At 42.6% G+C, this 20,165-nt stretch overlaps 6 protein-coding genes across 6 annotated transcripts; 1 reads left to right on the top strand and 5 right to left on the bottom strand.

Moving 5' to 3' along the window:
- Nucleotides 1-7,183: 7,183 nt before the first annotated feature.
- Nucleotides 7,184-7,612, top strand: PG994_003519 (uncharacterized protein; the record flags this gene model as incomplete). Its single annotated transcript, XM_066854928.1, has 1 exon — nt 7,184-7,612. One exon carries the CDS (start codon nt 7,184-7,186, stop codon nt 7,610-7,612), a length of 429 nt encoding a protein of 142 aa, XP_066719206.1.
- A 950-nt stretch (nt 7,613-8,562) lies between these two features.
- Nucleotides 8,563-9,059, bottom strand: PG994_003518 (transposase; the record flags this gene model as incomplete). The annotated part of the gene is given in 2 exon segments (XM_066854927.1): nt 8,563-9,006; nt 9,018-9,059. The coding sequence occupies 2 exon segments, from the start codon at nt 9,057-9,059 to the stop codon at nt 8,563-8,565; spliced, it is 486 nt and encodes a 161-aa protein (XP_066719205.1).
- Nucleotides 9,060-9,084: 25 nt separating this feature from the next.
- On the bottom strand, nt 9,085-9,699 carry PG994_003517 (transposase; the record flags this gene model as incomplete). Its single annotated transcript, XM_066854926.1, has 2 exons — nt 9,085-9,474; nt 9,544-9,699. The coding sequence occupies 2 exons, from the start codon at nt 9,697-9,699 to the stop codon at nt 9,085-9,087; spliced, it is 546 nt and encodes a 181-aa protein (XP_066719204.1).
- Nucleotides 9,700-10,689: 990 nt separating this feature from the next.
- Nucleotides 10,690-11,791, bottom strand: PG994_003516 (uncharacterized protein; the record flags this gene model as incomplete). The annotated part of the gene is made up of 2 exons (XM_066854925.1): nt 10,690-10,874; nt 11,047-11,791. The coding sequence occupies 2 exons, from the start codon at nt 11,789-11,791 to the stop codon at nt 10,690-10,692; spliced, it is 930 nt and encodes a 309-aa protein (XP_066719203.1).
- A 1,002-nt stretch (nt 11,792-12,793) lies between these two features.
- On the bottom strand, nt 12,794-15,862 carry PG994_003515 (uncharacterized protein; the record flags this gene model as incomplete). Its single annotated transcript, XM_066854924.1, has 3 exons — nt 12,794-13,518; nt 13,575-15,673; nt 15,744-15,862. The coding sequence occupies 3 exons, from the start codon at nt 15,860-15,862 to the stop codon at nt 12,794-12,796; spliced, it is 2,943 nt and encodes a 980-aa protein (XP_066719202.1).
- Nucleotides 15,863-16,748: 886 nt separating this feature from the next.
- PG994_003514 (uncharacterized protein) lies at nt 16,749-17,980 on the bottom strand (the record flags this gene model as incomplete). The annotated part of the gene is made up of 2 exons (XM_066854923.1): nt 16,749-17,855; nt 17,936-17,980. The coding sequence occupies 2 exons, from the start codon at nt 17,978-17,980 to the stop codon at nt 16,749-16,751; spliced, it is 1,152 nt and encodes a 383-aa protein (XP_066719201.1).
- Nucleotides 17,981-20,165: the final 2,185 nt, after the last annotated feature.

Here is a 20,165-nt window from a genome sequence, read left to right as displayed (position 1 = left end):
AATCGTTTTCGTTAAACGCTTTTATATTATTCTAGTAAGTACGAGTATTATTCCCGGGCTCTCCGTAGATTCTATAGCGTTATAAGCGCGTTTTAAACGTCTTTATACGACTACTCCCCCTTCGCGATTTATTTTATAACTATTTATTAGTATCTTTTTAAAACTATAAGTCTTTTTTAGTTTATATACGAAGTAATCTTTTATCTTATAGCTATTTTTTTTATACGGCGGCGCTGGCTAAGTATTTTATTTACCTTTTGTAATACGGTTACCTTACCTTTTAAAAGAGCGAGCCGGTATATAACCTACGTTATACTTTTTATAATTTAATTAAGTTTAATAAAAATTAATATCGAGAAGCTATTTTAATACCGCTCAATTCGATTTTTAACGTACTCGGTTTAAGATTAAGTTTTAATTAAATTATTTAAAGTTTTTAATTCCTAAGGTATAAATAGGCCGAAAGAGGTCGCCGGAAGTGTCGACGTACGTAATTTTATATCTAATTATAAAATAATATATTCTAAATTATACGATATAAATGCTACTTTTTAAAAACCTCCCTAGATATTTAAAACGATAAAAATCGCTTAGAACGCTTTTAAAAACGTTAATAAAAAGTCCTCCTTTAAGATATAAATAATATACGCTTATATAAAACCTTCGATTTCTTTTTCGTATAACCTTTTTAATATAGAAAAATAATTAATATTAAAAAATTAAAATTTATATAATAAATAAATAAAATATAAAAAGAATAATAATCCAGTTCTTTTTATAATAAAGCTTAAAAATTATTAAATAATAGTTCTTATAACTATGAAAAACTAATAAACGATAAATATTTTTCGTACGAAACTTCGTATATTTATTAAAATATTAAATTTAATCCTCGCTTTTTTTATTTATAGTTTAGCCGTTTTTAATAGTTACGATTACTTAGTTTTTTAATAATAAGCTATTTTTATATTAAAAAACAAGTACGTTTTCCCGGTAAATATAATATATAAAAAAATAATATAACTATATAATCTAACGCTTTAAATAATTATAACTTATTTTTAATTCTTTCATTAAATTACCCTAAGCTTCTTATATTAATTAAAAGTGGTTATAATTATTTTAAACGAGATTTAACTTATAAAAAAACCGGTTTTATTAAAATTGTAAATATCCTTTTTTTAAACCTTATATTTATAAATTATATTTTATATAAAAATAAATTACGCGCGATACGCGTCGAAATTTTATAAAAAACTCTTTAATAATTAATTTTTTAATTAAAACGCGTCCGGAAGTTTAATTACCGTCGTATAAAGTTAAAAAAAACAATTAACGACGACGCGTCCCGCGTTATATTAATAAAATAATTAATTCGCTATATCTTTAATATTATTTATTTAAGGGGGAAAGGATCGCGAATTTAAATTAATTATATATTATATAATTAATTACTCTTCGAAATTCGTAAACTTTTATATTAATAATTATATATCTCGTTATAAAATACTATCGCGATATTAATAACGTAAGGTTATATAAAAGATATTATATATTCGTATTATAAATCGTATACTTAATTTAAGGTTTTTTTAAAGCGCTTAAAATACTAATTATATATCGCTCTCTTTTTATTAACTTATTATTATAAGTAATAAAAATATAAAGAATAAAATATAAGTTATAAAAAATTATAATAAAGGATTTAATTAAACCGTATATTTAATTAAATCGTGGATTACGTTAATTAAAGCTTAATCTTAAACTAAATACGTAAGAAATCGAATCGTATAATATTAAAATAGCTTTTCGATATTAATTTTAATTAAATTTAACTAAATTATAAAAAGGATAACGTAAGTTATATACCGGCTCGCTCTTTTAAAGGGTAAAATAAGCGTATTACGAAAAGCGAATAAAATGCTTAGCCGGCGTCGCCGTACGAAAAAAAAACGGCTATAAAATAAAGGATTATTTCGTATATAAGCTAAAAAAGATTTATAATTTTAAAAAGACGTTAATAAATAATTATAAAACAAATCGCGTCGAAGGAGTAGTTATACGAGAACTTTTAAAACGCGTTTATAACGTTATAGAATTTACGAAGAGCTCGAGTATAATACGTATACTTATTAAAATAAAATAGAGGTATTTAAAAATAAAGATTTCGATTAATTTTAATAAATTATATTTGTTATAATAGTATTAATTTATACTTTATTTTATTTAGTTTTAAAAAGTAGTTAATTTATTTATATAATTATTTCACTTATAAAGTATATTATTTTATTTTAATTATCTTTATTTATTTATTCTTATTTATTTTTAATTAATTAGTTTCGTCGTATTATTATTATAATATTAGTTATCGTAATTTTTATAGCGGTATAATAGGGCTTATTATTATTAATAAGGCGTAAACGCTAATTAATTCTTTATAAGGTTTCGTAAGCGTCTCGAGTTATCGTTAGTCCGTGCCGAGAGTTATAGATCTTGGCCGCATGGTCGGGCTAGGTTATAACACGAACGCTATTTAAGTTTTAAAAGAAACTTAATAAAAAGTACTTAAGTTTATATTAATAATCGAGTAAAAGTATTTATATAATAAAATTATTAAAGTTATTTATTTTATTAATAAATTAAATTAATAATTAACTTAATTATTAAAATAAAAAGTATTTATATAAAATATATAAAAAAACGCTTATTAATATATATTTAATATCTTTTATATTAATAATTTTCGTAATTATTAAATTTTTTAAATTAATTTTTAATACTTTTAAATTTATTAAATTAATTTTAAATCTTTAAATCCGGTATTATTTTATTTATACGTAATTTATTCATTTATTTATACGTAACTTATTCTTTTATTTTAATTATTTTTAACTAATATACTCGTATTAATTAATTCGCGTTAGCTTTTAAATATTAATTAAAGATAATTATATAAGGCGTTAATTATTATCGTGGTATTATTATTATAAATAAAGTTATAAACGTTAACCGACGATATCGAGTCACGTTTAAAATCTTATAAATACTTTATTACAATCGGCGGGTTAGTCCCTCGTGGGGTAGCACTTAAGGCGTAGAATTAAATAAAAATAACCGTTTAGTTATTTTCGAAGCCTTTACTTTATAACGTAGTAGTTAATTTAAACGCACTATAATATACTATAAGTTATTATAATATTTTTTTAAAAGTAAGTTTTAACCGTATTATTAAACTAAGTCGTAATATTTATATAGTTTTTATAAAAAAAGTTCGCTTTTTATTAAATTATTAAATTTAAATAAATCGCTCTTAAAATAAAGTAAAGCGACGATAATATTTTAGTACCTCTTTCTTATATAAAATTACGTATCGATATTAAAAATAAAGATAATTAAAGAAATATATTTAATAAATTAAACGTTTATATTAAATAAGTTATTAAAATATAAACTAATTAAGTATTTAAATTAAATAAACTATAAGTTAATATTAATAAACTAGTTTAATAATTAATAAAATCTCTTATATATTCTATAATAAATTAATATATTTAAACGTTATATAACGTAATAAAAATAATTAAAATTATATAATATAAGGAATTATTTCTTATAATTATAAAAAAGAAAAGATATTATATTAAAAAGTATCGAAGATTAAAAAAACTATTTTAATAATATTTTAATAAATAATAAGTTAATGTTTTAAAAAGAAATTAACTTTAATAATTATTATAAGTAGTAATATATTTTTATTCTTATTTTTAAAAGTTTTATAAATAATAATAAGTTTATTTTATTTTAAAACCGCTACTTTATTAATATTAAAATATTTTCCTTTATTTTCGTTTTTTAAAACCTTTTTTAAACGTTATTAAAATAATTAACTCGCTTTAATATTAAGAATAAACGTTTTAAATTATAAATAATAAATAATAAATAATAAATAATAAATAATAAATAATAAATAATAAATAATAAATAATAAATAATAAATAATAAATAATAAATAATAAATAATAAATAATAAATAATAAATAATAAATAATAAATAATAAATAATAAATAATAAATAATAAATAATAAATAATAAATAATAAATAATAAATAATAAATAATAAATAATAAATAATAAATAATAAATAATAAATAATAAATAATAAATAATAAATAATAAATAATAAATAATAAATAATAAATAATAAATAATAAATAATAAATAATAAATAATAAATAATAAATAATAAATAATAAATAATAAATAATAAATAATAAATAATAAATAATAAATAATAAATAATAAATAATAAATAATAAATAATAAATAATAAATAATAAATAATAAATAATAAATAATAAATAATAAATAATAAATAATAAATAATAAATAATAAATAATAAATAATAAATAATAAATAATAAATAATAAATAATAAATAATAAATAATAAATAATAAATAATAAATAATAAATAATAAATAATAAATAATAAATAATAAATAATAAATAATAAATAATAAATAATAAATAATAAATAATAAATTTATAATTACTTTTAAATATTATTACTTAATTTATTTAATATAAGAAACTAAGCTTATAATTATTATATAATTAAAAGTAATAAATAATATATAAAGTATTATATATAAAATAATTAATATAACACGCTACCTTTATTTATATTATAATATTAAGTAACTTAAATATAAAAGGTTAAAAAAAAGAGTAGAAATAATAATTATAAAAAGCGCTAGCTTAAGCTCTATATTCGTATTAAACTTATTTAAGAGGTTAACACTTATTAAATAATAAGATTCGAATAATGAGAGGATCGGGCAATTATTCCACGTTAAATTCAAGTTAATATAGAATTGATCCCGCGTTGGTTCCAGGTGTAGTAGGTATGTTTAAGGCGAAGGCGGACGTTTATTCCAGTGTAAAGTTAATTAATGGTTGCCTACTTTAATTAGTCCGTAGCATTTTAATATGCAGACAGCCTCACGTCTGCTTCACATCCATTTGACCATAACATAATTTAGATACTTAGTCCAGGTATACTATACATTAGTAGGGTCAAGAAATTCGTAGATTTCCTCTAGAAGCTCAGAAAGCGAAAGATACAGTAATATCACACGGACCCCATACATGTCTAATCTATGCTCTTTTCACTTGCTTTTCTTTTCGATACTACAATGTTCACTATCTCATACAATTGGGGTTAAGCTTAGCAAGCGGTGCTCTGGATTTTCCAGAAATTTGACCTACAGCTGCCACCTGCAGGACAGATTTTGCAGGCCCAATCAGAGACTCCAGCGTGCCAAATAGCCAAGGGAAATATCCAACCTGTATCTCAGAAGAGGAAGGCGTGCCAGAGTAGCTACCTGCAGTGCAATTTCTGGCAAACATCTCAAACGTACTGCTGGGCTTGGTCACCATGTATTAAGCACTTAGCAACCCACCAAATCGGAGAGATGAAGACGGCTTGTTTGCCTGTATTGGTTTCAGACCGGGCGGTGAATGTATTGAATCACTTAAGAAGGGCCCCATGGTATTTCTGGAGAAGGCTAGGAGGAAATGAAAGGTTGAAATCGGACTTACCTCGAGACCTAGACAATGGTGACCGCTATTATCGTGAAAACGCAACCATGTGGACGGGATCACCATTGCCATCTTATTTTGTATCTTTTCACCCAAGGCCAATATTCACCAGATCATAAAACCAATCTTTGGGTGTTTGCCTTGAAGAGCGCCACCGTTGAGTCTCTTTCACTTTCTGGGCTGGCACCATACTTGAGCGTATTACCTCTAGGGCCAAGACATGAGAGACTGTGATCCACTGATGCACACCGGCGCCAAGACATACTATACTGTGGAGAAGATCAACGCCAGGTTGGCAGCTAGTCAAGCAAGCGGACTAGCGACAACGGCTAATACGACGACCGATCCAGTCGTACGATACGTACCAATCAAGCCCCAAGGAGGAAGGCAAAGTACTTCTACATGTTCCCAAGTAATATCGCGTGGTCGCCTAGATATACATACATCGCAGTCTACTAACACTAATGATGGTGACATTTCACGAGACAGCGTAAGGTAGCAGCAGTGCGCACGCGAATCAGCAGATGAGGCAGACGATGAGTGGACGATGTTACACATGATGATGGCATACTATGTATGGTACGATCCAGGTGGATGTGAAAACCAGGAACATCTCAGCTTTCCCTTTTCAAGATAGACCAGTTCTCATCCACCCCTCTTCGAATTCCGCGACAAGCACAAGAACCTCTGTTGTTTTGGTTCTGTTTTCCGCCCCTAGACTGCCGAGATATTGGACAATAGTTAGATCAGGACAGGGTTAGGCTCGACCACGTCGCGTCGCCAATATGTTCTTCGTGCCCCTCGCCCAATCTTCCTGGGCGTGCCGGGGCTCTCGACGGGGCTGTACGTCTGGAAGGGCGTGGTGCCGTTGCTACTCGGCAACGTCGTCGGTGGGGGGCTCATGGTCGGTGTGTACTACTGGTACATGCACTTGCTCGGGGAGCCAGAGGTTATGGTCGATGGCGTGGGACGAGTTGGGTCGGTGGCTCGGCGGGCTGGCGGTGACAGTATGATGGACGCGGAGAAGGGCGGCGTGGTTCATCGTCGGGCTTCGTCATCTAGTGGCTTGAAAGCACCGGCGAGTGTGTTGGTAACCCAGGTAAATGGCGAGACACTGCATGGGTAATTGTACGTGCTTCAGAGCAATTTAGACGACAAGGGAACAACAGATTGATACGACAGTCATATGCCAGCAGAACGAACTAAGCCAATTAATTACTATCTTAACTACTACACTGAGTATACCTTCAGAATATCATGACCAGTGATGCTGCAAAGCAAGTGCGTAACTGGTTTAATTACCCCTATCCTGTATAGCATGTTTCATTGGTGCAGACCCTTGTATTGTACTGATGTCTAGGAAGCCCGAGGTATCAGGTACATAGAATCAAGAAGTCACCAATCTAAATATACGGGATAGTGGTCGTGATTGGTTGCAAATACTGGCCGATGGCTGAGGCTGTGGTCAGCTGGATGCGCCACCAAAACAGGGGGAAGGGCTCACATAAAAGCCCAGAGCCTCGTCTTTCCTTTTGCCCTGCGACTCGTTCTTCTTGGTTCATACGTCAAGCAGAGTTTTCCCATGGATCCGCTGTCCGTCATCGCGTCTATCGCCGGCATCTCCCAGGCTGGCACAGCGCTGTCGAAAGCCATCTTCAAAATCGTATTTGCCGTGCGGAACGCCCCAAAGGAGGCTCATAATATCGCCAAAGCGGTCGGGGACCTTTCCATAGCCCTTGGCGAGCTCCGACGCATACTGCGAGATGGTAGAAACATCATCAAAAGGCGGCTGTTGCGGCGAGTCAGCTCGGCCGTGCGACGCATCCGAGATGTACACGGCGAAATAGAAACGCTGCTTAACGTCGCTACTGGAGCAGCGCGCTTGGCCTGGGCGTTCCGGCGCTCCAAATGCAGCGCTTTGCTCCAGCAGATTGACGGCTACCGGGTCGGCATCAACATGATCTTGCACACCATCACGCTTGCTCTCCAACTCAAGCTCCTCGCCAAGTGAGTCAAACTTCGTATTGTGAAGGAGATCCTTATTTTTACAGGAACTAACGAAAGCAGCGCGAAGTCGACAATCCCTAACCCAGAAGAGAGGAGGAAGGCCAAGGACGACTCGGATGCAATGCGCTAGCAAGCAGAGAACCTAGTTCAGATCTCGCACCACTCGATATGCACCATGGTCGCTAACGGTGGTGTTCGCTTTTAGACGAACACTGATGCAGATCAAGACGAGCCCGAAGACGAGACCGAAAGCTGGCCTTCCGCCGGCACAGCCGACCGGACGGCCCAGACGGGCACGCTGGAGTTTTTGCCGTCCGAGAATAGCAGAGACACAGCGCATTGGTTATATAACGTTGTTTTCCTGCCCGCAACACAAGGTCGTCGACAACAAGACAACAACCCTGAAAATCGACCCCGATTAGACCATTCTGCAAATATGACACCAGACAAAAACCCCATAAAGGACATGGTGTTGTTTAAGTCTGCAAATAGCAGCAAGAGCAAGGTACCCTTTGTCGGCGAGTTTCCTGATACGACGAGCGTTGTCAACGAACTGCTATCTCAGTGGACTACTTTGTCCGAGGAAGAAATGGAGATGACACCTAGTAGTCTTTTTGGGCAGCACGGCTCGAATAAGAAACGTGAGACAGGTCGTTGAAGGCTAAAGCAGGAGCGCTATAGGGAGAAGGCAGTCACAGGTCCATCCAAAACCTCATTGCCGCTTCTCCTTGGGGCTGCAATACTCGGGGCTGCAATACTCCAAACAGTCTGATGAAGATTGTGTAAGCCCAGCACCCGGGCTATGCGTGAGACCCAGAAGAGATTAGCCGTTTGCTTCAAAATCGAGACAACTATTAACGTACGTCACCCCATAATTGACCCCCCCCTGTAATTGACCCCCCAATAAAATTAAAGGTATAAATTGACCACCAACTCCAAATAGTCACCATTCCTTTAATTTTGGACTATAATGCAATCGCTTTCGACTGTAGATACAGTAGATATCTCAGAATCCGATTCCTCAATTTCAAGCTGATCTGGCCCCTCCCTCGTACGTTGTATGCTCTTAATTGATGCAAATTTCGAATTTGGGCTAATCTGTACCCTTCGTTTCTTTCGTGGCCTTGCAAGCTCTAACTTCTCTTTTAAGGACTGGATTTGCAATTCCGTATTGACTAGTAGATAATCCTTTTCTTGGTATCCTTTTTGGATCTTCCTGAATAGCTGGTGTTGTGTAGTAAGGTCGCTTTGACCTAATTGGTGAAAGTGTCGAATCTGGCGCTCTAGATTAATAGACCTTTTTGGTGTTGACCATAATATACCATTAGCTAAAGGAGTTTGGATAGGTGTGAGGGCCTTATCTTGACTAGCTAAGGCCTGTGTTCTCTCTTCCGGTCGCTTTTGGTTACTATTTTCGAGTAAAAGAGGGCTGGTGAGTGGCTTGGTAACATATACGGGCCAAAGACCACTACCACGTTAACCACCCTTGATATTCCGAGCCGATAAAGCCTTTTTACGGGCTCTAGCATAGTATATAAGGAAGTTCCGTTTACCGATAGGAGCTGAATCCGTTAATAAGGATAGGAAACCGATCTCCTTCCGGTAATAAGTCTTTATAGCGGCGAAGACCTTAACATCGAGGGGTTGAAGAACGTGTGATGAATGAGGGGGTAAAAATAATAAATAAATGTTATTTTGGTAGTAAAGGGACATGAAATCGTCGGTTGTATGACTGCCATGTCTATCCAGAATAAGTAAACGGGCATCCTTTGGGTCGTTCGGGGCGGTTTCCGGTATAAAGACCTCTTCGAGCCATTTGACGGCGATCTCGTTATTCGTCCAGCCTTTACTGCTCGTATCGAACTTCTATCCTTGAAATTTATCGAGTTCTCGGGGGAACCATTGCTCTTGGACCGATTTACCCTTATAAATCACCAAAGGAGGGATGGCCCTGCCGATTGCCGATACATATTCCAATATGGTCGTCCAGCACCTTGAACCAGGCTGTTTTTGTTGAATAGAACGTAGTTCCGAACTGCTTACTACAAGGCCATTGCCTCCTTGGCCTTCTAAGATACCGTGCTCGTCCATATTATGTCTGTTTTCAGGTTTAATAGCCTGGATTTGAGGTATACGTAATTTGGTTAAAAACCAAGACTTGATTACCTCAGTTGATGCCCTATTGATACGCTGGGAGTCGATACGACGTTGCCTCTTCGTCCGTAAGGCTGGGTGACGTCCAAGGAATGACTCTATCCAGTTTTTACCCAATGGCATAGGGTTGCCATGAAGGGCTAAAACGCGCTGAGCCAGTTCCTTGATTTGCGTATGCGTTGGTGCGACGCCAAGGGCTTCTTGGGCTAAAATCCAGTCTGCCAGATGCTTCTCTTGAACTGGAGAGAGCTTCTGATAGGCAGATTTTGATTCTCGACGTGATTGTCGGCCGTGAAGTCGACTAATAAGGGTAGACCGTGGAATACCCTAATGAAGGGCAGCCTTATGAATAGATTTACCGCTTGACACATCTTGGATGGCGGCAGAGATGTCGCTTTCGGTATATGAACGTACCATCGGTAAATTGATATATTTTTAAAAGAATAAAGTAATTCGGATCAAAATTCGTTGAGAAATCTCTTTTTGAATCGAAATGGCGGTGAATCGTGGTGGAGGTCGACAGGGGGGTCAATTACAGGGGGGGGTCAATTATGGGGTGACCTACGTTATGCTCAGAACAATGCCTGACCCGGCATTGAACCGTGATTGGGGACGGAAAATTCGTTCTATATTGCCCGTAGGTAACCGATATAGTGAATGACTAGGGTCTCGCTCTATAAAATAAAGAGCCCTTAGTAGCATGGTTCTTCGATGGGTTTCATTAATCGATGGGCATCGTATAATATTGTGGCACATAAGAATTGCGGAAACCCGCCTACATTATGCACCCTTGCACGATCATGGAGTTAATTGTTGCATGTCTAATTGTTGTTACATTCAAGTAGCTATTACATTTTATACATAGAGAAATGTAGCTAATCAAGCCGTGCTCTGTAAAAACATATCTATCGTTTCTGTCCCAAGCCTTCACTTCCTCCGCGAAGCCTTCTCCTCGAACGCCACCGCAGCCCTCCTCAAGAAATCCGTCGTCTCGGCCGGCCGGCTCAGCATCGGCGAGTGGCCCGCCGCGATCTCCTCGCTCCAGAGGTTGGCCCCGGCATCGCGCGCCGCCTGGGCCGAAGCCCTCTGGTCCTCATGCGGGAAGGCCCGGTCTCGGTCGTGATCAGACTCCAAGTTGGCACTAATTTGCAACACAGGTTTTTTTGGTCAGTATGTTGTTCACTTCTTTTTTTGGCAACAACACTGCCATTGATAGGATCATAACAGTCTATCTGGTAATTTAGGAGGAATCATGATCAAGGACTCGCCGGAGGCTCTACTTACCATCAAGCCACCCAGCATACACAAACTCGCCGCCCTTGGAAATCGTAGCCGTACACTGCGGCGAGAGCAGCTCGACCCATTCATTGCCCTCATCGACGGACAGATCGTTGTAAAAGGCCTCGCGGGGCTCAACCCTGATCGTCGCGAACGTCTTGGTGGTACTTTCGCCGTCATCATCGTCGACCACCTCCCCGTCCGTGGTATTAGAAAAAGAGGCCGTCATCACCGCCGAAGGCTCGGAGCTGAACCGCCACAGCGGCGGCGGCTTCCCGCCCACGACCTCGAGGAAACAGACGCCGGTGGGCAGGAAGCCCGTGGCGAGGGCGACGAAACCTATGACGTGGCCGTTCCGTGTTGTCCCTGTCCCTGCAACAACAGTACTACTACCATCAGCAGCAGTAACAGTAGCAGCGGGTTCTCCTTCAGACGACGACTGTGCAGAAGCAGCAGCGAACCCCTTAATGGCGCTGCTCCCCACCACGCTCCCGAGCGAGTGCGCGACGACGACGACGTCGCAGCCCCGGCCGACCTCGCCCCGGATTGCGTCGCGTACGTCGCCCAAGTCGTCCGCGAACGTCGTGTCCGGGCTCAGCGACGCGGAGCGCAGCGCCACCGGCACGGCCCGGTAGCCCTCCTCGGCCAGACCCGCGACGACCTTGGCCCAGTAGCTGGTGCCGTGCCAAGCCCCGGACACGAGCACGAAGGTTGGCTTGGTCGGCGGCGGCGTCAACGACGAGACTGCCATTGGTTTCGTATTGGCGCGAGCTCGTGCTTTTTGCTTTTTGTTATTCAAAAATGTACCGTAAGATGGGGGAGAAGACCGGCAAAACCGAACAAGAATGGTGGTGGATTTTGAGTTTCCAATTCAATAACGGAAACATCCAAACTGACTTTTCCTATCGTTCCCGTCCCCGGTTTGGCCGAGAGACCAGACCAGCTCGCTTGAATGCGATCTTCGTAAAAGCGCGGGGTCTTTGTTGTCGTTTGTTGGCTTGTTGGTTGCTTTTTATATTTTCTCGTCAATTGGACTAATCATCGTGGGAGGAGGGTTGCACTCAACAAGCAAACACGGCCATCTCGTCACACTTACTAGCCGCTGCCGTCAGCGAAGCCTGGCCGTTGCGCGGCCTCCGATATGACTATCTATCATGATCCATTCTGGCCTGTCGAGGGCCAAGGACGCGATATTGCCGGGATGCCTCTTTGGGCATCAAAAGAAAAGGACTGGCCAATGGGCATTGCGTATCTAACGGTAAGGACAATTAAAATAGAACAAGATCGTATGATTTCAGGTCTGGATCTATTAGATGAAGGTACCGCATAATTGCCTGTTACGTTTCGTGTCGCAAAGTAGTGCCCAGCGTGCCGGAAAGAGGTCCGTGGACAATATAGTAAGGGGCGGTGGCCAGGTGCAGGTACGTGGCAACGTGCGTAAGTGCACTTGGGCACCGACTATCTACCTACTGAAGACGGGTAGATCTCTTAAATTACACGATGGGGAAAAAACTTGAAATGTCACCCTACACCTTGGCTGAATGCGTGGATGGAAGACAGGAAATAATGTGTACCGAGGATCCAGGAGCGTCACAAGCAGTCACCAAAGCCGACGACATAAGACATATGAACTGTGAACTGGTATCGTACTGGAAAAATAGTTAAGCGAAAGATAATTGCTCAACTCAACCCAAACACCCTAGGCAGTGAAGCGAGCAAGCAAGCCAGCTCAAGCCTCAATCAAGACTGCACCTCAGAAGAACTTGCTCTTGAGCCCGCCGAGGAGCATGTTGCGCTGCTGCTGCTTCATGAACTTGCTCGCGCTGTCCGCATATTTCTGGCTCGAGTCGGCCGCGCCCTCCATGGTGTCGCCCATCAGGTTCAGCTTCTCGGTGCGCTCGTTGAGCTGCCGCGTGAGGTAGTCGCCCCAGCCCTCGGCCTCGCCCGTCGCCACGCGCGGGCTCGTCGGCGGCGCCCCGCGCTTCTCGGCCGCCGCCGCGTCCATCATGCGCTTGCTGGGCGGCCGGTCCGGCCCGCCGATGAGGAGGTCCAGATCCAGGGGCGACACGTACTGCGTCCCGGAGAGCCACTGCACGTTCGAGATGGTGGGCCGCGCAGGGATGACGAGGCTCGGGTTGATCAGGATATCCGCCGTGTTCTCAATCTCGCGCCCGACACCCCAGGCACCCAGGATAGCAATCTCGGCCGGACCGGTCCAGCAGAACAGATTGCCGTCCGAGTCAACGATCGCGTCTTCACTGCGGCTGCCGTCCATCATGTTGAGAGGAGCGTTGTTGATTTCGCTAAGCGCTGGTAAGGAGAAAGCCCGAGCTCTACGATCGCCAAAGATTCCGACGAGGGCCACGCCATAAACATTGACTTTCGTGATGGCAGCGGACTCGCACAGATAGTCGTCAAATGACTTCGAAGCCCCTTTGGATGTGCCTGGCCGCAGTAGGCGGATCTCGGTGGAGGTCACTAGGTAAATAGTTAGATTTGGGTCACGCTAAGCACAGTTAGGAAGGGGTACTGACCGACAACAAGTGTGCCTTGGGTTTGCTTGCCGTCTCGCAGGCCCGCGACAGATTCACCTGTGGCCAGAGCCGGGGCTCCGGTGTTCGTCTCGATGGGACAGATTGAGACGACCTTGTCGTTCAATTGCGCAACACCAAATGGGGTTGCTTTATACCCACTACCCTCGGGCAGCAAGACGAATGTCAGGAGCTTGCCCAGGTTCGTGCCAACAAAACAGCAAATGCTCGAGAACTTGTCGCCATCTAGTGTGAGAACAGCAAATTCAATGAATGTCGGCCACTCCTTGACAGATGATGCACTGGAGCTTCCGCGCAGGAAGGATGAACGCTTGTCTTGCTTCGTGAACTCGGCCATCGTAGCCTGATAGATCACAGATGGGCCTCGCATATCAATGATGCTGAAGAAGCCGTTCGCCGAACCAACAGCGATGAACCCTACATCGGACACCTTGATTGCAGTGATTGGGCCTTGCATCATTTCGTATAAACGGAATGGCTGAAGACCCTGCTTCAACGAGGGCTCGGTCCGTGAACTAATATCCGTCAGGCCACCCGGGTTGGGGGCGATCTGCTGGTCAGTCTCACGACCACAGAATCGATTTCCATCCCACTTGTAGATGACAAGCTCACCACGGCTTGTTCCGACAGCGAACTCGCCAGTGTTAGAAGCCATGCTCATCGCAGTAATGATGACATCGTCAAACCGACCAACAGCACGCGGGACGTCAACCTGCAGCTGTGTAGGGTTCTCAATCTCGTCGCCATGGCCAGCATCCCAAATACGAACAGTACCATCGGCGTGAGCAACTTGAATGATGCTGCGCCCTTCGAACATACGGCGTTGTAGAGGAGCCTCTTTTCCACCCTTGAGAAGAGCTTCACCTTGATTGCGCGTCTCTACCATGCCCAACCATCTTGTTCGCTCAATGGTGGCCACTTCAAACTTGACTGCAAATGGGTGGACGAAAGACATAGATGGGTGCAGCTGATTGGTCGGCGAAATAGGGTATCCACTAGGGAAGCTCATGGTATGCACCTCGCCGGATGTCAACAGCGTCATAACAGCGATTGGGTCCTGTGCACAAGCAAAATGTGGTGATAGTCGGGGTATCATGAAGAAGTCGGCGACTTCTGTCATTGGGGGAGTTTGTAGTATGCTTTGGCGTTTTCCCTTGCAGTATTCCGAGAGGATCGACCATGTCGATGTGGCATAATTGGGGGTGACGCCCAGCTCAATGAACGTCAACCCATCAGGAGGGCTGTCGACTGTCTGACCGCCAGCAATGAGGAGACCGCTGTCTTCGGGGTTCTCTTTGCAGCACCATTTGATACGAATGTACGGGTGCTTCGCCAGGGACGATCCTGGGTTTGGTACGGACTGGTTAATATTCATGTCGTAGAGTGTTCGGGCCATCACAAGGCGGCCATCCTTCGAACCATCCCAGAATACCAGGCTACCATCTTCATGTACTGTTAGGACGAACGTCCCCGTCGGATGCCATAGAGCTTGCGTAAGCCTGGGCTGCCTCATCGTCTCTGTTGCGACACAGTTGCCGCCGGGGGCACCTGGAGGCATCTGGTACTCGAAGAACATGGTGGGCTTGTTCTGCTTAAACGAGTACACAACGGCGCCGTGGGTGTAAGCGATGAGAAGCTTTCCGATATCTCTTGGATGCAACTGCATGCTGACGATAGATATAGCCCTCGCCTTGGTGTCCCTCTCAGCCCAGTAGTTCGGAAGACGTAGCGGGGAGAGGCGCTCTCGGTCAAGATCATAGGCAAAGACCTCGCCCGACTGTGTCGCGAGCAAGCACCAGTCCAGCATAGGGTCGGTCACCATGCATGATACCACGCCGGGGCAATGAAAGCCGGCGACGCGCTTCCCCGTGTCCAGATCCCATATTATAATTTCGTTCTTGGTGTCGAGACTGACCAAGCGATTCGCGCAGAACTGCAGGTCGGCAAAGGAGCACGGTCGCGGCGGGACGAGGAACTTGTGAACGCGGGTTTGGCCGAAGACTTCGATGCGACCGGGGCCGAACTTGGACTCTCTCGTTCCGACGGCGATGAGGGATTGGACGGGCTCGTAAGCGATGCAGCTGCAGTAGAAGGAAGACCAGTTAGCACGGCGATACCCCTACCAGCCCCGGCTCTGCTGCTGCAGCGTACCTGATTTGCGAATTGATGCCATAGCGCGTCCTGTCGTCTGGCGCGAAAAGGTCTGGGGTAACTTTAGGGGAGAGATCATTGGACATGCCCGACTGCTTGCCCCGCAAGAAGCCCGCCATGTTGATTTGGTTTGGTTGTGAAAGTCGTTGGTCGCGAATCAAAAGAATATGGTAGGCAGCTCAGTCGGATCTCGCTGACTGCTGGCCCTTTTCAAACGAGTCTCGGAGACCAAAACTTGCTGAACAGAGAAATCTAGCTCTCCTGGATGTCTCTCCTAAAGAGGTCAGTTGGTAGATCACAGCGCTATCGAATATCGCAGGCGGACCTGGATCTAATTGCAATCTTCCTTCGAGGCAGATTGATTGATGATTGTGGTGCCAGTCCACTATACCAGGCGAGCCAAGGACCCTTAGGAATTGTTGATTGGCGGGGAGGGGCGACGTCATCTCTTGGGCTTGGCAGACTGCCAAATCTGAGTCCCCAGTGCCGTCCCAGCCGCACCGCCCCTGGCGCCTCTTCCTTACAGGCTGTAGGCCAGCTTCCAGAATTCGCCAAATGCAATTATTCTTGTTTTCCCATTATCATATTTCTTCGTACTATATCAAACTATCTCAAATTGCGATAAACGAAAACGTAATCCATGTGGCCTCATAGATGCCTTCTTTTGGCCATTTCCATTCCGAGGCGCGTATGGCTCAAATAAAGCCGAGCGAGCATGTAGTTCCGTGTAATCACGGTCTCATAATTGCAAGAGTCTGCTGTCCCAGCTTGTACAACTCCAATCGCTGCTCGTAAGTCATGCCGCATATGCTGCATTGGCTGATCTGATCAAGCAGATCTTTGACCCTCTCCTCGCTATTCAGGAGCTCGTTCTTGAGTGAGTCTATATGGAGAGCTGCCTTCAATGCCTCCCGGTTGTGATTCATGTCAAGTTCATCCTTGTTGTCGCAAAGTAAAATGGCTTCAATCTTGACGGCTGCAATCTCATTCAGGAGCTCTGTGATCTCATCTTTCTTTTTCTCCTCGGCAATCTTCTCGCGCGCCTCGGCGGCCTCTTTTCTCCGCTTCAGCGCTGCCCAGCTTGGCCATGATTTCCTCATTGGTGGATTCTAGGCCGTCTCGGATCGTCTCGAGGTCTTGAATCTCTCCCTCTATCTGGTCGATACGCGCGATTTGAGCAGACTCATCGGTACGAGCTCTGTCAAGGGACTTGTTGGCCAGGGTGAGACTCTTCTTAAATGCGTCAATGTGCTCCTTGTGCGACTCGGCCAGAGCGATTGCTGCATCTCGTTCGTTCTTGAGGTCACCATGGGCGTCACGGGCGTGTTCGAATTCGTCTTTGTGCGAAGCATAGAGTGCTACAGATACAGCACACGCTTTACGCAATTCCTCCAGCTCATCTTCCATCTTGGCCATCTTGGTGATCTTATCGCGGTATTCGAGAAGGAGAGCGTCCATCTCGAGCTGCTCTGCCTGACCAGCTGCAAGCCTATCACGCATTCGGCCAGCTTCGTGGGCATCTCGAACAGTGTCTGCAAGATCATTCGAGAGCTGTTCGTTCTCAGCGGTCACTTGTTCAACCTGCTTGGTGAGCTCTGTTTTCTCCTGGGTGACTTTATCAAGCTCGGCTTCCTGCTTCGACAGCATTCCTTTGGTTCGCACAAACTCGGCTTCCATTCGTTTGTAGGAATCAACTTCCGCATCTCTATGAGAGAGTGTGTTCTTTGTCGCGAGCAATTCAGCTTTCACTCCCTCAATTTCTGCCTTGAGATCGGCCACGGTGGAATTGGCAAGCCGGGTTTGCTTCTGGGCAGCCTCGAACCGACTCGCAGGAACCGTGTCCCCATGTGTAGTCTTACCATTCGGCATGGAAGAGGTTTTTCTGACAATAGGATTAGGTGCTGTAGGAGCACGTAGAGCTGGAGTCGGTTTCTTGATGGGGCGAGGATTTGCTTCCCGAGAGCCGGATATTTTACTGGAGCGGCGCTTCAGTGCAGTAGCCAAGGGCGGAGGGGTGCCGTCGTCTTCGCTGTCGCTGACGAGGTCTATGACATTCGTCTGTTTCTTCGGCTTCTTAGGCAAGCCTCCGGAGGTACCAGGGCTGGCATCATGCTGAAGCATTCCCATTAGCTAAGAACAAACGCCGCCTTGGTGAAGCATCCCAGTTATCGCGACAGTTGGTAAGTACTCACGGCAGGCTTGACCTCCACCAGAGTTGCACGTTTGCTTCCAGACATGGTCAACTGATTCCAAATGCCTTTCTGTCTGTCAATGGCAGGTGGTTGAAGGGCTGGATTTGTTCTGGGGTACGGAAGGAGGTTATGTGGTGACTAATGTATCCCAGTGAGTCGACCTAAGGAAAGGAAGCCCAGGAGAGGAACGATGGAAGAGGTATCTGGGGAAGATCCAGGTGTTTGAAACGATCAAACTGCAGATGATTCGCAAGGTAGCTACGAGCCCTCTAGCATGTTGGTATGTTACGATTGAGAGATTGAACTTGGGAGAGGAAATGAAAGGCAAGATCAGTTTATGTAGGGTAATCAAGTAAATTCCTAGTAGTTTCGCTGTATTCAGTCCTAACACAAGGGAATTCATCCCTCAAATGGATTTGATTGTTTTGCATTGATTGAAACCCAGCGGCAGGTGAGATGTTCATGTGATGTCCATGAGGAAGGAGTGGTCGATAGCTCCTTCCTTCAGCAAATAGGCCCCTACCAGCTTCGTGATAGGTCCCGAGCACAATTCGCTCTATTCTGTGCTACCTCTTATTGATATGAATCATCAATGTGTAGGTACGGGGTATAAGAATGAGTTCATGTAGTGGAAACAACCCTCTCGCATCATCACATTACTGTTTGCCTCTTTAAACAGTGACCCGCTCATCACAAACCAATATTCTAACTGTTAATCGGAAAGAGTCGTTGGCATTTTATCTACCTACTACGGTCTTGGTGTACTACGAGCTAGAGGTTACCATGGTATCGGGTCGTAATGCACAATGCGTACTTACTCCAGCTATCCGAAGGGCTTCTGATTTACGGCATCTGGCGTCAGACAGCTAATGAAGAAATATCGGGGTGCAAAGCTTTTTTCAGGGACGCCATTGAATCAAGTATCCGATATTTTTGAGAAGCGAGGAGATGAATGAGGGCTAAAGGTGTGGGCTGAGGGCCCACGTGATGTGTGATATTCGGAGTAAGGAATGGAAGTAATCCCTTCGACTCGTGAAATAGGGCCGGGGTTATTATGCAGAATGGACTTTTCTGCAGTCACATCTTAGAAATCCTGATGCCCCGTCTGGAATATCGTTTTCTACCTCTCCATTATAACATGAGTACCTGGAAGATGTACAACAACGATGTTGGTGGTGGGTTGAACTAACCGCATCGCTCATAAACCCCATGACAATTGATTTCTGTGTGTTGTGACAAATGACAACCGAAGGAGCATGCACACAACATGTAACCGATATGTGCTCATTGGTAACCGCAGAGTATTGCTTCCTTGTAAGAAAGCGTTCGAGATCTGGCCTCCAGGTTTGACCAAGACTACATGGATTAATTCCACTATTCGTCGATCAAGCTTTGGGAATATGGTGTTGCATGGCTTTTCAAAGTAGCATTGTAGCTACCTCAGAGAGTAATATGACAATTGCAAGATTGAGAATATTGTCGCCATGTCGATCAAGACAACAGATTAAGATGCTGGTCCATGGACTATATCCAAGTCACGTCTCCTGATCAGTTTTGATTTTCTTATGTCCTTTTCCTTCCGAGATCATGGCCACCTTTCTGATAGCAACGCTCCGTGGGTGTGTTGGTAGATCCTATAAACGTAGATAGCTTCATGCTGCAACGAGTTTTTTTAAGTGACGTTGTTCTTCTCTCACAATCAGCCAGATGGGTCGGGTTAGCCCTGGGATATATACTGGTCACGCTGTCAATCCTCGTGTACTGATGATGATGTTTGCTCGTTAATGTGTAAATATGAGTAATCACTCGTCATCGGAGTCCGTATGGCACTGACTGAGCCGCCAGCCATAGAGGATGGTCGGTGTGCTTGCCCGCCACCAGGAGACGTTGGTTAGACATGAAAGGTGTAAGATGAGATGAGGCACGAGCGACCATCGTCTAATACTTAGACGAAACGAAGGCCAGGGTCTGGCTTATTCCCGAAATCTGGGCTCTAATGAGTGCCAGATCAAGTGCGAGTTCTGCCCGGATATGCACCAATTACGGTAGTTACTGAGTATCTGGGGCCCAATAGGATGTGCCGACTGGCGCCTCATGCAACCAACATACAAATCCCATGCAGAATCCCATGCAGAAGAGGATGACCAACCATGTCGGTTTCGTCTACACAAGCAAATAACTCGGGCACATCCTGAGCTGAGTCTAATATAGTATGGGCCAAACTGGTAAT

This window comes from Apiospora phragmitis (assembly GCF_038363925.1).
Source record: "Apiospora phragmitis strain CBS 135458 chromosome Unknown utg000004l:1.0-3135199.0:1.0-3139288.0, whole genome shotgun sequence".
NCBI classification, from domain to species: domain Eukaryota; kingdom Fungi; phylum Ascomycota; class Sordariomycetes; order Amphisphaeriales; family Apiosporaceae; genus Apiospora; species Apiospora phragmitis.
This window is presented reverse-complemented; position numbering and strand designations above follow the sequence as displayed.